This window comes from Gymnoscopelus microlampas (genome assembly GCF_963454915.1).
Source record: "Gymnoscopelus microlampas genome assembly, chromosome: 14".
NCBI lineage: Eukaryota > Metazoa > Chordata > Actinopteri > Myctophiformes > Myctophidae > Gymnoscopelus > Gymnoscopelus microlampas.
Genome location: NC_139951.1, coordinates 51,690,892 through 51,706,027, shown reverse-complemented (window position 1 = coordinate 51,706,027; position 15,136 = coordinate 51,690,892). Strand labels below are relative to the sequence as shown.

The window sequence follows — 15,136 nt, the reverse complement described above, 5'->3', positions numbered from 1 at the left end:
GAGGTGGCCCTCTTGCTGAGAGTTGTGAGGATGGTGAACAGGCCGTCGCCCACGGAGATGGCATCTAGACCACCGTGGAAGTTCTCGTGTTTGGTCAGGTGAAGACCACTGGCTCCTACAGAGGGAAAACAACCACCATCAACTGAGCCAGTTTATTAATGAGATTTGAACACATGCAGTAATGGTTTCCGATACAGAAGGCAGCAACATGATCAAGTTAAGTCCTCACAGAGTTGTCTTGCTTTTCTTCAGCTTGTTAACGCGTAACTAGAAAGTTCATCATTTCAAACCGGAAGCAATGCAGTCAGATGGAAAAATAAATAATTGACTTTGACAAAAGACACTTGTCACATTGTAACAGGGTTTCTACACTTGGGTTCACCTTAAAGGCTTATTAGTATTCCTTATTTATGCCAATGCATTCCATCAGCCGGTTAATGGCCTAGCTTGTGGCTAGTGGTATAATTATAATAATTGTTTTATGGAGTCTTAGGGCAGGACAAATGGCATAACACTTTCCGCATAAAGGGGCCAGGTATCCAGGAGGGGCCAGATCCAGGACCATTTTAAATACTTTATATATGGACACAAAAACAATGTCTAGGCTTTATGTGGATGGTGTTAATACTTGTGGTAAAGACGACTCCTGCTTCAAAACAGAGACCCTAGGATTACAAGCACTTACTCCATGGACCAAAGTATGTCCATGGATGATGGCAGTGAAACACATAAGTTGTCACTACACAGAACACCATGACAAGACACTCGTACCTCTCATTGGACAGGATGTGCATGAGCTTGAGCAGGAACTCGCTGAACATCTGCGGGCAGGTGGATGACAGGTGCACCTGCAGTCGGGTGAGGAACTCCTGCATGGCCTGGGTGGCAGTGGGGCCCACCTGGGAGCTGTGCTGGCTGGTTCCGTGGGGGTTGCTGCCGGAGAGGAAGCGAACCAGGACATGCACCAGTGTGGGGTCGGACACCATCTGCTGAGCCGTGCTTTCCTGACCACCCAGCCCATTGCTGGAGGCTGCAAAAAACCAAGGAAGTCAGCAGTATCTTACGTAGGGAACCAAGGGGGTAATTTATTAATTCATTCATCATACACATACAAAATGGTAAGGTTGAAAACAACAACACTGACTTAATTCAGATTAGATATATATAAACCTCTTTCTAAAAAAAACATACCAAGTGTTGAGTACTGACCACAGGCCGGCATGTTCGTCATGAGGGTGAGCGAGTGAAGAACCAGACACCAGGTCCTCAGGGAAGTGTTGGGATACCAAGCCAGCACGGTAAGGAAACTGCTGATGGAGGCTGAATACACATACACATGCAGTAAAATCCTGGTTGTTAATATTACTCTGATAGTGTACAAATGTTTTTTGCCTTTAAAATTAAGATAGCTTTTATGGTCTTTCAGTACATTTTTCCCGAATAATAATACAATATTCAAAGAATAGTATGTTGTGCGTGTATTAAAGACGGCCAGCTTGCCAAATCAAGATTTACTGCTGGGGGTTAAGTCATCTTGCTACACAGCATGCTTTCTAACACTGAAAGCCTTTTCTCGTCTCTCCCATAAATCAGTTTTTTCACTAGCAAGCCGGAGAAGATAAAACCTGTTTCCACACAGTACTTTATTTTTTTTTTCCACTAGAGGAATCACTGTAGGTCAAAACTTTACACGTTTGAATAGATTATTTTCTCTCTTTTTTTTTCATTTTATGCTTTATTTCAGAGGCAGACAGGGAGGAGAGAAATGCAAGACAAGATGGGGGATTCAGATTCAAACCCATATCCTCACGCTCCCTAGGAGCATAATTATCCTGCACTAACTGGCTGAGTCACCAGGCACCCTCAGAAAAGTACATACAGCATTATGATGAACACTGACCTTGGTTGAGTGGGATGGCGGGCACTCGGCTGGCATTGAACATGAATATGTCAGAGCCGCTCTCTTCTGTGCCATTGGAGCAGGAGTTGAGGCTGAGGGTCAGCCACAGCTGCAGAAGGGACTCCAACTAAAGCACAAAACACCTCATCAGTGGGATGGAAACACACCAAATGTGTAAATAAATGCAACTGATGGTGACCTTGTAAGCCTTTGAAGTCAGTTTTAATCTAAGCCTGTAGAAGTGGTATTGAATTCAGGGAGTTTATAGTACAGCTAATTGAAAACGGACGAAGGTTTCATGAACCCATGGAAAAACACAGACACATAGGGTAAGGGGCACATTACATTACCGCCACTGTTTCCCAAATACCAAGCTGTGGAGTGTCGAAAGGGAATGGGTGGACAAGGACAGAGTGACATGCCGTAACGCATCATAACTCTCTAACCTTTTGCATGTGTGTTTTGATTGCACAGTATCTGCTGTAATGTAGCCATGCTGAATGGCAAAGATTGATATTTGTTCCGTCTCCTCCTGCCCTGAAACCAGGTTCAACTTGTATTTATTGTTTAGTTTTTAGCGGTGCCAACCGCTCTATATCTGACTTTGTCTGTGTGTCCGTGTGTCCGGGTGTCCGTGTGTCTGTCGGGGTGTGTGTCCAATAAACAAACATTGATGACAACATCAATACCGGGCTCATCAAAGGCACCGCTTCCTTCACACAGGGTGTGATTTTTGAGTGGTGCCAACCACTCCTATATCTGACTTTGTCTGTGTGTCCGTGTGTCCGGGTGTGTGTCTGTCCGGGTGTGTGTCCAATAAACAAACATTGATGACAACATCAATACGGGGCTCATCAAAGGCACCACTCTCTTCACACAGGGTGTGATTTTTTCTAACTAGGTAGTGGTACTGCATTCTGACCTGCACATGGTGGACCTGCAGCATGGAGAACAGTTTGTTGAAGCAAGCGCTCAGCATGGGGATAGAAGAGGCCTGCACCATCAAGCTGCTGACTGGAGGAGAGGATCCTCCCCCTTGCAGCCCCCTCAGCAGGGAGTCATCTGTCCCGTTGGAGGCCTGGGCCACTGGGGACAGGGGGTGGAGAGAAGAGACACACACACGTCATGTCATCTGGTTTGACTACCAGGAAGAACCTACAATGACTATCATTGATCGCTAATGTTGTACACCAATAGTACCTATTCTGAACCTAAATCAAAAAGGTGCAAGTTATTTCGTAGTGTAAAACACTGATAAGAAAAGGGTGATTAATGTAGATTTTTTTGTCCTATGATTCAAGATTTACTTTATTATCCGTTAAAAACAAGTTACAAACCAATCAATTAATGTATTAAGATTTTAATATTTGCTGCTGCTTCCCTGCTCCGTATGTGTGTGTACCTGTAGGTGAAGTTGAAGTGAGGGCTTGTAGGATGGAGTCGGCCTGCAGAGTGGCCATCATTTTGAGCATCAGCTCTGCTTGCTGTTCCAGCCCCACTTCCAGGCGGGCATCCAATGCTGTCAAGAGCAAAGACGGGAAAAGGCCAAAGATTACTACCAGGATTTACCAGATCCTATTGAACTGCTAAACCACTTCTAGCAAGAAATTGAACACTGTTAAATTCTTCATCCTTAACAATGCCAACAATCAGGCAGTGGCTCTAGGGGTAGAGCAGCTGTCTTGGAACTGGAAAGTTCTCGGTTCAATCGAGTTAAGGGATCCATATCAAACATGCAGAATTTGCAGACACTGTTGTAACAAGTGATACCTGCTAAATTGGATCATGACATTTATTGAGTGCAATAAATGTGGGCATCGCTCAGTAAATGAGAATTTCATACTGTATCTGAGGTTAATGTCCATATCAGCTTATAATGGGCGCCAGCTTAAAGATAGCAGTGAAATTGCAAAGAGAGCCTCGTCGTTACACTGCAAGAGTAAACATTTTTAATCAAGACAGTGCTAATGGCACCTCGTCTGGTCACAGCCATGATAATGAAGATTTGACACAAAATGTCCTTCAGCTTGTAGATCTGCAATTTTCGGCTAATGTTCCCCCCAGAATGTGTGTGTGTGTGTGTGTGTGTGTGTGTGTGTGTGTGTGTGAGAGATGCGCAACGAGTGAGCGGCGGGGGCAAGGGGGGGGGGGGGGGGGGGGGGGGGCGGTGTTTTCGGCACATGTGGAGGAGGCGGACCATGTATACGTCACGGGAGAAGGGGAAAAAAACAAAAACAAGTGTACACGTGATGCGGAAATCTGCCGCGGAGGAGCTGTTGAGAGTGGTCGAGGATACACTTGATGTACACTCGCTCAATGCGGAAGTGGAGAGCCTCCTCCACTCGACTCCACTCGCCTCCTCCAAGACGCACATGAACAATTGGACCGCGACTACTTCCGGTTCGAAGTCGGAGTGACCGAGTGGGAGTGAGCGAGTGGCCGAGATTTTCGGTATTGCAATTTGGCTCATGACTCATAGGGTTACACTAGCCCCTGTTTACCTTTTTTGTATTTGGGAAGGCGGTATCCAGGGTCCCTTGTCGGTTAAAGCACTCTCTCTCGTAGTCGCGGGTACCACTGTCTCGTCTCGGGCTAATAGCTCGTCGCTTAGAAGTTGCAGAGATTTCTCAAAGGTACCAAAAAAAGCAATACTAGCGCGCGGTTAATCTGCATTAATGCGCTCGGATCGGCGATGCCGTTTAACATTTTTAATAATTTAGTAAAACTTAAGCTCCTCTCTCACACTCTGCTCCACTTCCCATGTCCCGCCTCCCCGCGGTGACTGACAAGCTGCGCGTCCTACGCATACCTCTATGGTCCTACGGTACTGCCTGTGCTGTTGTTATTCAGGTGGTCTTGTCTCAGGGGGCTCAGAGCGAGGTCCATCGTCACCCTGTCTGTGTTTACAACCTGAGGAAACACAGGACAATGTAGTCACTTATCAGATGCTCTTTATCTAGACCAGGGGTGATGCAACTTTGATGACCTAATGTTTGCTATTGGAATCCTGAAAAGTATCATTTTTATTTCATTTCAAATGCATTTAGTTATACTTATGTTAACTTTATGAACTTAAATACAAATACATTGGACATAAAAAAGACAATAGAATGTTAATACTAGTCATTAAGCTACTAATATAGACTGAAGTCATTAAAGCGGGTCATGTTTGCATGTTTGGAATCAAAACACAAGAAGAAAAGAGGTGGGAAAAGTGTCATTTGGTTTTAATGAGCATGTGTAAATGTGCGTTAGACTGGTGTTTTATGTACTTACATAGCCCAAATTTCCCTGGGGATCGGCCAGGTATGGGAATAAGGCAGTGATGCCCTTTGCATAGTCCTCTTTAACACGCCTTGAAGGACTTGTCCTACAGTACACACACACACACACACACACACACACACACACACACACACGTATGAGATCCAAACAAAAGTATTGCTGTGCCGCTGCCTTCTGCAAAAAGGAGGATTTTGGCCTGCACCAAGTACAACCAAAATTGTGTATTGGGTGCATAATTTTTAGATGACAACATACCCATGTTCACTTGCCATGTGTGCAACCAATATCTTCACCATGTCGCGTCTTCTGGTATCCGGCTTTTTGTCCGAGCATACTCGGTAAGGATCCTCTCTCCGCCAGGTCTGTCCTTCAGAATTTTTTCAACCATCTAAGTGGAAGTAAAAAAAAGGGAGACACAGGGATAGACAGTAATATTTTAAAGCACTGGTCAGGGTTCCCACACATTTTTACCTGGTCATTTTCAAAACTTTTCCATAACTTTTTCACCCTATTTCCAGGCCTATATCAATCGTATGGTGGCAATAATGAGGCTCTTACTCCATCAATGCCCCAAGACAGACCTCGAGCAAAGGCGTCACATGACAGAACAGATCTACAAGCTAACAACGTTTGTTCTTAGCTTGTAGATGTATTATTTTTGTTACGTGATGTTCTGTATAATAGGCAGCTCTCACGCAGCACTGCATTTTACCATGTTACATATTTCATGAAATGTTAGACATGTTTTTTATGAACAAAATCAATAGCCAAAAACTATGTATATCCAAACATCTTCCAAAACATTTGATGAATTCCAAACATTTTCCAGGCCTGGCAGACAGTTTTTCTCATTTCAAAATATATCCAGGAAATTCATGACAGTGGGAATCCTGTTATTAACTGTAAAAGTACACAAAGAAATACATTCCCGGTTGTCAACGGCAAACACTCTAAGAGAAGCTGTATGTGGAATGGTCATTGTGAAAAATATATCAGTGAAAGATTATATCAAAAAGTAGCTTTTTGTTTAATTGAAAAAATATTGTACAGGGTAGATTGGGGTTCCCAGAGATGAAGAATTGACCCCAGAGATGAATTGCATCAAATGGGGGTCTGTGGCCTAGTGCACATAGAAATTAGGGGGGGGGGGGGGGGTCGTTGAAATTCAAAGGTTTGAGAATCACTGACCCGTACAGACAGTAGAATGGGTGTATGTGTACCTGTGGTCCAAACATGACAGCGGCGGGTGCTCCCATCACGTCCGTTCCGGGCATGCGGCGACGGATCTTCTTGCAGAACTGTCTGATGTCGGAGCAGGAGGTGTCCAGGTCCTTCAGCAGGATGCAGAGGCTGGAGCTCTCCTGACCGGCGGTCAGGAAGGCCCGCAGGCGAGCCGACGCCACTGCCACACAGTCCAGGCCACTCTGGATGAACTGAGACACACCCATGGATTAAAGCAAAATACAATCTCACGACTGAAAAAGGTTTGTATGACCAAGTCGTAATGTGTGATTTGTGAAACAGTCGCAGGCGCATTGAGAGCATAGGTGCGCAACATGATGCCATAGAAGACATGCTGGCTATGGAATACAAATGACTGAAATCAGTCGTGGCGAGAACTTGAATCCATGCACACCAGGCACTTATTCTCTCTCTCCATTCCCCTGTATCTCAGGGGCGCCCACCCTGTAGAGCCTGGTTCTGCCCAAGGTTTCTTCCCAATAACCACATGAACCCTATCGCAAACATTTGATGACGATGTATTTCAGTGTAGAGCGAAAACAGGAGTGGATCTAGAATAGAGTTCTTGGGAATCCAGTCAACTAAGTATAGGGTTTAAGTGGTTAAAAGGAGAGTTTTTTCCTTGCCACTGTTGCCAAATGTTCTCTCAGGGGGGGAAACGTTGGGTGACAGTAGTGAGTAACTTACAGACAAGTAACAAGCATGAATACGTTGAATGCGTATTAATGCAGAACAGGCACATGCACAGTTTTTCCATGGAGAGAGACACACACACACACACACACACACACACACACACACACACACACACACACACACACACACACACACACACACACACACACACACACACACACACACACACACACACACACACACACACACACACACACACACACACACACACACACACACACACACACAAATGTGTGCATGTTTTAAATGCTAGATGGCAGCCTAGAGGTCCTGTATTGTTGTTACCTGGTAGTATTTGATGGCCTTGGTGAGTGGCTCCACTTGAATGGTCTCATCCAGCTGGTCTTTGTGCAGCAGGTCGATGAAGTAGTCCAGAGAGCGCTCGTGGACGCTCATTTCAGAGTACAGCGTGCCCATCCTCTTAAACACCTCCACACTGCAGCCACTCATAGCCCTGGATGAGAGGAGGACATGACAATGGAAGGACAGATAATGTTAGAAGTGGCGAGAGTGGAGAGACCGATAACGTTAAGGTTTTTGTGATACACAGGACGCTCAAAAGTAACGCATTAAGTGTGTTTTCAAACCAGTAGTGCGTTTGCTTTGTTCAGATTCAGGGACCAATATGATACAATGTCGCACTTTCCCTTGCAGAAGAACTTGCTATGCTCATCCGTACTCAGAGGGACTATAAGGACGCCGCAGCTATATGCCTCACAGAAACATGGCTGGATGAGGAGATTCCGGATTCCTCGGTGCAACAGGCTGGCTTCACGCTACACCGAGCCGACCGCTCCAAAGTAGACTCGCGCAAACAATGCGGGGGCGGTGTTTGTTGTTATATCAACACGAGATGGTGTTCTGACGTTAAAATACTTTAACGTCACGAACCTGCACACCGGAGTTGGAGTGTCTGATGCTCATGTGTAAGCCCTTCTATCGGCCGAGAGAGTTCTCTTCTATCATCCTGTCTGTCGTTTATATCCCACCAGATGCCTCAGCTAGGGATGGGACGATATGAAAATGTCATATCACGATAATGGTGGCCAAAAATATCACGATTACGATATTATCACGATGAATTTGGTCGCGGACCCCCATCTCAAAATATTTTGTTCCATGGACCCCCAGAAGCAAAGATTTGAGTTATTGTTCGCTTTAAAAGAATATATATTTTCAAAAAATAGCAGATCTACAAACTCATAGCACGGCACTCGGTGCCGCGCTATGAGCTTGTATATCTGCTATTTTTGAATAGTCAACGTGTAAAATAATGCTTTTTAGCTCAAATGAAAAAGTGACACAGACGCTTCCTCAGGTCTTAGTGGGTTAATGCAAGGCAGTTGAAGAGCCACATACATACATACATACAGCCACATATACAATGGCCTCACGACACTGGGTTTCTGTGGTTAGCTGGTTTTCCTCACAGACGGGAGCTCTGTCGCCAGCATTTGGACCACCTGTAACAGTGTAGAAACCACATATACTGCTGTAATACTTTCCAGTGATATGCATTTACTATAAGGATCCATCTTCACAGTTGCTAGACAGTGGACTGGGGGAAACATGACATGTTGCACTGGTTCTTCGTGTGTGTGTGTGTGTGTGTGTGTGTGTGTGTGTGTGTGTGTGAACATGTGACTTCCCCCTTAAATTCTAGCTACAATCAAAATCACACACCCGTCAGTGGCTGAACATTTCTGCTCTTTTTTTGTCCGTCTGATGCTTCTTTTTGAAGGGATTTCACTCGCCATGCCAGAAACCCACTCCCATCTACTGGATTGTAATACTGTTCCTAAAACACAAGACGAAAAGAGGGGGGAAAAGTGTCATTTGGTTTTAATGAGCATGTGTAAATGTGCGTTTGACTGGTGTTTTATGTACTTACATAGCCCATATTTCCCTGGGGATCGGCCAGGTATGGGAATAAGGCAGTGATGCCCTGTGCATAGTCCTCTTTAACACGCCTTGAAGGACTCGTCCTACAGTACACACACACACACACACACACACACACACACACACACACACACACACACACACACACACACACACACACACACACACACACACACACACACACACACACACACACACACACACACACACACCGTATGAGATCCAAACAAAAGTATTGCTGTGCCCCTGCCTTCTGCAAAAAGGAGGATTTTGGCCTGCACCAAGTACAACCAAAATTGCGCATTGGGTGCATAATTTTTAGATGACAACATACCCATGTTCACTTGCCATGTGTGCAACCAATATCTTCACCATGTCGCGTCTTCTGGTATCCGTTAGGCTTTTTATCCGAGCATACTCGGTAATGATCCTCTCTCCGCCAGGTCTGTCCTTCAGAATTTTTTCAACCATCTAAGTGGAAGTAAAAAAAAGGGAGGGGAAACACAGGGATAGACAGTAATATTTTAAAGCACTGGTCCTACAGGCCACTACATTTGGTGGCCAAGTATATTTAAGGTGACAAAAATGTAAACCATGACCGCCCCCCCCCCCAAAAAAAGCAACGCTTACCTGAGCGAGACGAGTCAGGTCAGCTCTGTTTCTTGGAGCAGGACTGATGGTGTCATCCGAGTCCCCGTCATTGTCTGCACCAGAGCTGAGAAAGGAGCTGCTGCTGCTGGCAATGGAATTGCTTGCAGAGGGGCTCACTGAATCTAGCAATAATGTTGACATAACAAGTGTGATTAGCAAGAGAGGAATGTTTGTGGCAAGTGTAATGTAAAAAGCTCACATTAGATACGGAAGGATCCACACACCAACAAAGTTCTTCCTCAGACACTTTCTCTCTTTTACTTACATTGGGCGTATAGAAACAAAGATCATTTCAAAGTACAAAAATATACCTGTGTGACATTTTAGGTTAGCCAGGACTGTATGGATGAGGCTATAAGGCTCCATGTTGATAAGCAACAGAACTCACCTTCAGGATTTGGGTCTTGGGGTGAACAAATCTCCAACACACCAAGGTCTGGTTTCTTCATAAAAAACTGAAACGCCTCCTCGTCAACTTCAGTGTTCAAGTCATCATAGACTTTTAAGTCTGAGGTACTAGGAATTTCAAATTTCTTGGCAACTGAAGACAAAACAAGATTGCACAAGCTTATTGATAAATCTGTTGTGCAATTGATTTAATTTGTATTAATGTGTCATAAAAATGGATTAAAATAGCCACAGAAAATTCAATCATATGAGGAAGATTGACAGCCCTACTGAAGACATTGAATCACTCTATCCTAAATAAAATGGATTGTGCCTTGTACTGTACACCCAGCATGTTGTTGCATATGACAGTGGTTCTCAATTTTTCATGTCAAGGACCCCCCAAATTGACAATTAGCCCACAGGCCCCCATTTGAAAAGATATGCCAGGGACCCCCATAATAAGACTTTTACGGCTCTAGCAGTGATTCTCAACCATTTTAATATCAAGGACCCCCATTTAATGGCATGTCTATCTCTGGGACCCCAATTTATATTGTAAAATCAATGTTAAGACAGTGTAAAAATGGAACCAAATGGACCCCAATCATTTGTACACCATCAATGGCATAGGGCATGCTGTGGAACAATGTTTCACTCACCACACTCCAGAAATGATGTAAAAGACAGTCAGTCCCTCAAAGCAGATGTATTTCTGCCGGTCAAGATGTTTCACACGTACAGCATGCATGCTTTGATGGAGAAAACATAATAATGTTACTAAGACGATATAGGCTACAACAACTCATGCAGTATGAGGAGTGTTACAATTAGAAACTATTACAAAAGCACTATCTACAGGCAGACTAAATGTAAAGGACCCCCCAAAATGATATGAATTTGGTCGCGGACCCCCATCTCAAAATATTTTGTTCCATGGACCCCCAGAAGCAAAGATTTGAGTTATTGTTCGCTTTAAAAGAATATATATTTTTTTTAAATAGCAGATCTACAAGCTCATAGCACGGCACTCGGTGCCGCGCTATGAGCTTGTATATCTGCTATTTTTGAATAGTCAACGTGTAAAATAATGCTTTTTAGCTCAAATGAAAAAGTGACACAGACGCTTCCTCAGGTCTTAGTGGGTTAATGCAAGGCAGTTGAAGAGCCACATACATACATACATACAGCCACATATACAATGGCCTCACGACACTGGGTTTCTGTGGTTAGCTGGTTTTCCTCACAGACGGGAGCTCTGTCGCCAGCATTTGGACCACCTGTAACAGTGTAGAAACAACATATACTGCTGCAATACTTTCCAGTGATATGCATTTACTATAAGGATCCATCTTCACAGTTGCTAGACAGTGGACTGGGGGAAACATGACATGTTGCACTGGTTCTTCCTGTGTGTGTGTGTGTGTGTGTGTGTGTGTGTGTGTGTGTGTGTGTGTGTGTGTGTGTGTGTGTGTGGTGTGTGTGTGTGTGTGTGTGTCTGTGTGTGTCTGTGTGTGTGTGTGTGTGTGTGTGTGTGTGTGTGTGTGTGTGTGTGTGTGTGTGTGTGTGTGTGTGTGTGTGAACATGTGACTTCCCCCTTAAATTCTAGCTACAATCAAAATCACACACCCGTCAGTGGCTGAACATTTCTGCTCTTTTTTTGTCCGTCTGATGCTTCTTTTTGAAGGGATTTCACTCGCCATGCCAGAAACCCACTCCCATCTACTGGATTGTAATACTGTTCCTAAAACACAAGACGAAAAGAGGGGGGAAAAGTGTCATTTGGTTTTAATGAGCATGTGTAAATGTGCGTTAGACTGGTGTTTTATGTACTTACATAGCCCATATTTCCCTGGGGATCGGCCAGGTATGGGAATAAGGCAGTGATGCCCTGTGCATAGTCCTCTTTAACACGCCTTGAAGGACTCGTCCTACAGTACACACACACACACACACACACACACACACACACACACACACACACACACACACACACACGTATGAGATCCAAACAAAAGTATTGCTGTGCCGCTGCCTTCTGCAAAAAGGAGGATTTTGGCCTGCACCAAGTACAACCAAAATTGCGCATTGGGTGCATAATTTTTAGATGACAACATACCCATGTTCACTTGCCATGTGTGCAACCAATATCTTCACCATGTCGCGTCTTCTGGTATCCGTTAGGCTTTTTGTCCGAGCATACTCGGTAAGGATCCTCTCTCCGCCAGGTCTGTCCTTCAGAATTTTTTCAACCATCTAAGTGGAAGTAAAAAAAAGGGAGGGGAAACACAGGGATAGACAGTAATATTTTAAAGCACTGGTTGTACAGGCCACTACATTTGGTGGCCAAGTATATTTAAGGTGACAAAAATGTAAACCATGACCGCCCCCCCCCCCCCCCCCCCCCCCCAAAAAAGCAACGCTTACCTGAGCGAGACGAGTCAGGTCAGCTCTGTTTCTTGGAGCAGGACTGATGGTGTCATCCGAGTCCCCGTCATTGTCTGCACCAGAGCTGAGAAAGGAGCTGCTGCTGCTGGCAATGGAATTGCTTGCAGAGGGGCTCACTGAATCTAGCAATAATGTTGACATAACAAGTGTGATTAGCAAGAGAGGAATGTTTGTGGCAAGTGTAATGTAAAAAGCTCACATTAGATACGGAAGGATCCACACACCAACAAAGTTCTTCCTCAGACACTTTCTCTCTTTTACTTACATTGGGCGTATAGAAACAAAGATCATTTCAAAGTACAACAATATACCTGTGTGACATTTTAGGTTAGCCAGGACTGTATGGATGAGGCTATAAGGCTCCATGTTGATAAGCAACAGAACTCACCTTCAGGATTTGGGTCTTGGGGTGAACAAATCTCCAACACACCAAGGTCTGGTTTCTTTATAAAAAACTGAAACGCCTCCTCGTCAACTTCAGTGTTCAAGTCATCATAGACTTTTAAGTCTGAGGTACTAGGAATTTCAAATTTCTTGGCAAATGAAGACAAAACAAGATTGCACAAGCTTATTGATAAATCTGCAATTGATTTAATTTGTATTAATGTGTCATAAAATGGATTAAAATAGCCACAGAAAATTCAATCATATGAGGAAGACCAGGTGAAGAGGAAATGTCAGGACAGATGACGGCATGATCAACTTATGACTTATTGTTTAACCATTCAAAATAGTTCAGTCTAGTGTCCTGGGTCGTGTAGATTACTCGCTTCGGTCTAAAAATCTGTCATGCTAAAAATAACGTTGTCCCAGCTAAAACATGACTTGAAGATCAGTTCTTATCAGCAAGCGACATCAGCCAAAGATAATACATTAGGCATAATAACACTTGTGCCTGCACCTATGAAAATGTACCAACCTTGTACTGCAGTCGATGCCTCCTTCCCTTCAGATGCATCTCCTTCGCGTTGGGATGGTTGAAACTGCATTCACACAGCTTGCAGTGGAAGCGGATGACTTTGCCTTCATCGTTGCGGACCTAAGGAGATGGGTAACACAAAATGTTCAATTCCCTCTATAGCAGTGGTTTTTAACTTGAACTCTTATAGGATCCAACAGCATGGCTCCAATGTGGAGTTAATTCTGTGTAGCGTGCATGCAAAGTTTAGCACTGATCGGTCCTGTGGTTTGTGACACACAGACCCTCTCATAGACAGGTAGGGTGTTGCCGAGCAACGCCGTAAAAATACAATTGTACGGCAGACTCAGAGCCAGTCTTCATTTTAACTCTTTTATACTTGTGTTTGATGGAGTGCAATATATAACGATTACATCCCCACATCCACAGCACTGGCCTTCCCCTCTGGTTCATGGCCAGTGGGGTTTGTTAAACAAAAAACAGCTGTCTCCCTATTTGGGCTGCTGCAGGTGTGCACACTTTTTTGCCTTACTAAAAAAAAGGACAATTTAACAATATAATCTATACTCACAAAAATAACTGATCTACAAGCTAACAATGTGTCGTGATGCGACGTGTTAGCATGTAGATCAGTTATTTTTGGCAAGCAACACCCAAGTGAACTGTCAGAATACCTCTTCAACGTAGTCGTGTCCAACACGTCGTTCTGCAGTGCAGCTAGCGCCGCCGCAGACAGCCAATCAGAGATATCATTCTTGGTCTCTGGGGCAGCCATGGAGGGTGGCGTTGGCTTGGATATCTCCGCCGCCTTCATCTCATCCGCTTTCGCCGTGGTCTGCAGTTTGTTTCCTCCTGCAAGGGGCGAAGGGGGAGGTAGGGTTCTTTAGTCTCAGACCATTGCTATTGGGCACAAACCCTCTTCCAATATTTCATAAATTGCCTATTTAGTGGCGAAAATAGGCGATGCAAGGTGTTGTGAGTTTGCAGATGGCATTGGATTTAGTGAATAGCCAACAAATACGATAAAACCCGAAATTGTGTCTACTAATGACTTCATCCTTACTGCTCCAAAAGACCACAGCTAGAGAAGTTATTATTTGTAGCAGGGCCTTATTTTTCAATCAAAAGTTACCGTAAACTTACCATAGACATTAGTGAACACCCAACCTCTAATCGTAAATACAGATAAGAATTTGCAAATCAAAATTTTGATCATGCAAAAACAAACAAAACATCACTATTAACACACAATCCCATTCAAAGATTTTTAGTATTGGTTTACTTAAAACTGTGACATTCCATTTTACATTTTACTGAGGAGTCACTAGTCCACAGATGCTTTGACTAATGTACAATATACAAATGCAATAAATCACAATAATAAAAAAAAAAAGGAAAACAATGACCGTTTCCATTTGCAAGGGCCAGGAGTGAACTATTGGCCATTTGACTGCATGGTTAAACTAGGTTATACACTTGTTATTCTACAAGGCACAGAACTTCAAGAAATGTTAGGTTTGGAAACACACGCCTGGTCGCCGTCCATCACTACACAAGGTGGCAGAGACTTATCCAGACATTGGCATGTAGCCTTTGAGTGCAAAAAAATGTTTTATAATTTTTAAAGTGAAAATGGAAGTCGTTTTCTTTATTCATTGTGTGAAGTACATATAGGGGTTCAATGACTTAAACCCTATATACTTAGA

The 15,136-nt window shown here is 43.9% G+C and overlaps 1 protein-coding gene across 1 annotated transcript in view; it reads right to left on the bottom strand.

Moving 5' to 3' along the window:
* Nucleotides 1–621: 621 nt before the first annotated feature.
* Nucleotides 622–15,136, bottom strand: part of LOC311060302 (uncharacterized protein) — a gene marked incomplete at both ends in the record, with an annotated part of 36,907 nt that continues 22,392 nt past the window's right edge. Inside the window, 16 exons of the mRNA XM_084078439.1 lie at nt 622–646; nt 772–1,030; nt 1,210–1,320; nt 1,901–2,027; nt 2,823–2,986; nt 3,303–3,419; nt 4,729–4,810; nt 6,406–6,618; nt 9,656–9,761; nt 10,726–10,778; nt 11,901–11,994; nt 12,183–12,319; nt 12,491–12,633; nt 12,900–13,044; nt 13,431–13,550; nt 14,131–14,282. Coding sequence (XP_083934565.1) covers nt 622–646; nt 772–1,030; nt 1,210–1,320; nt 1,901–2,027; nt 2,823–2,986; nt 3,303–3,419; nt 4,729–4,810; nt 6,406–6,618; nt 9,656–9,761; nt 10,726–10,778; nt 11,901–11,994; nt 12,183–12,319; nt 12,491–12,633; nt 12,900–13,044; nt 13,431–13,550; nt 14,131–14,282 — 2,048 coding nt within the window. The remainder of the gene's footprint in view (nt 647–771; nt 1,031–1,209; nt 1,321–1,900; nt 2,028–2,822; nt 2,987–3,302; nt 3,420–4,728; nt 4,811–6,405; nt 6,619–9,655; nt 9,762–10,725; nt 10,779–11,900; nt 11,995–12,182; nt 12,320–12,490; nt 12,634–12,899; nt 13,045–13,430; nt 13,551–14,130; nt 14,283–15,136) is intronic.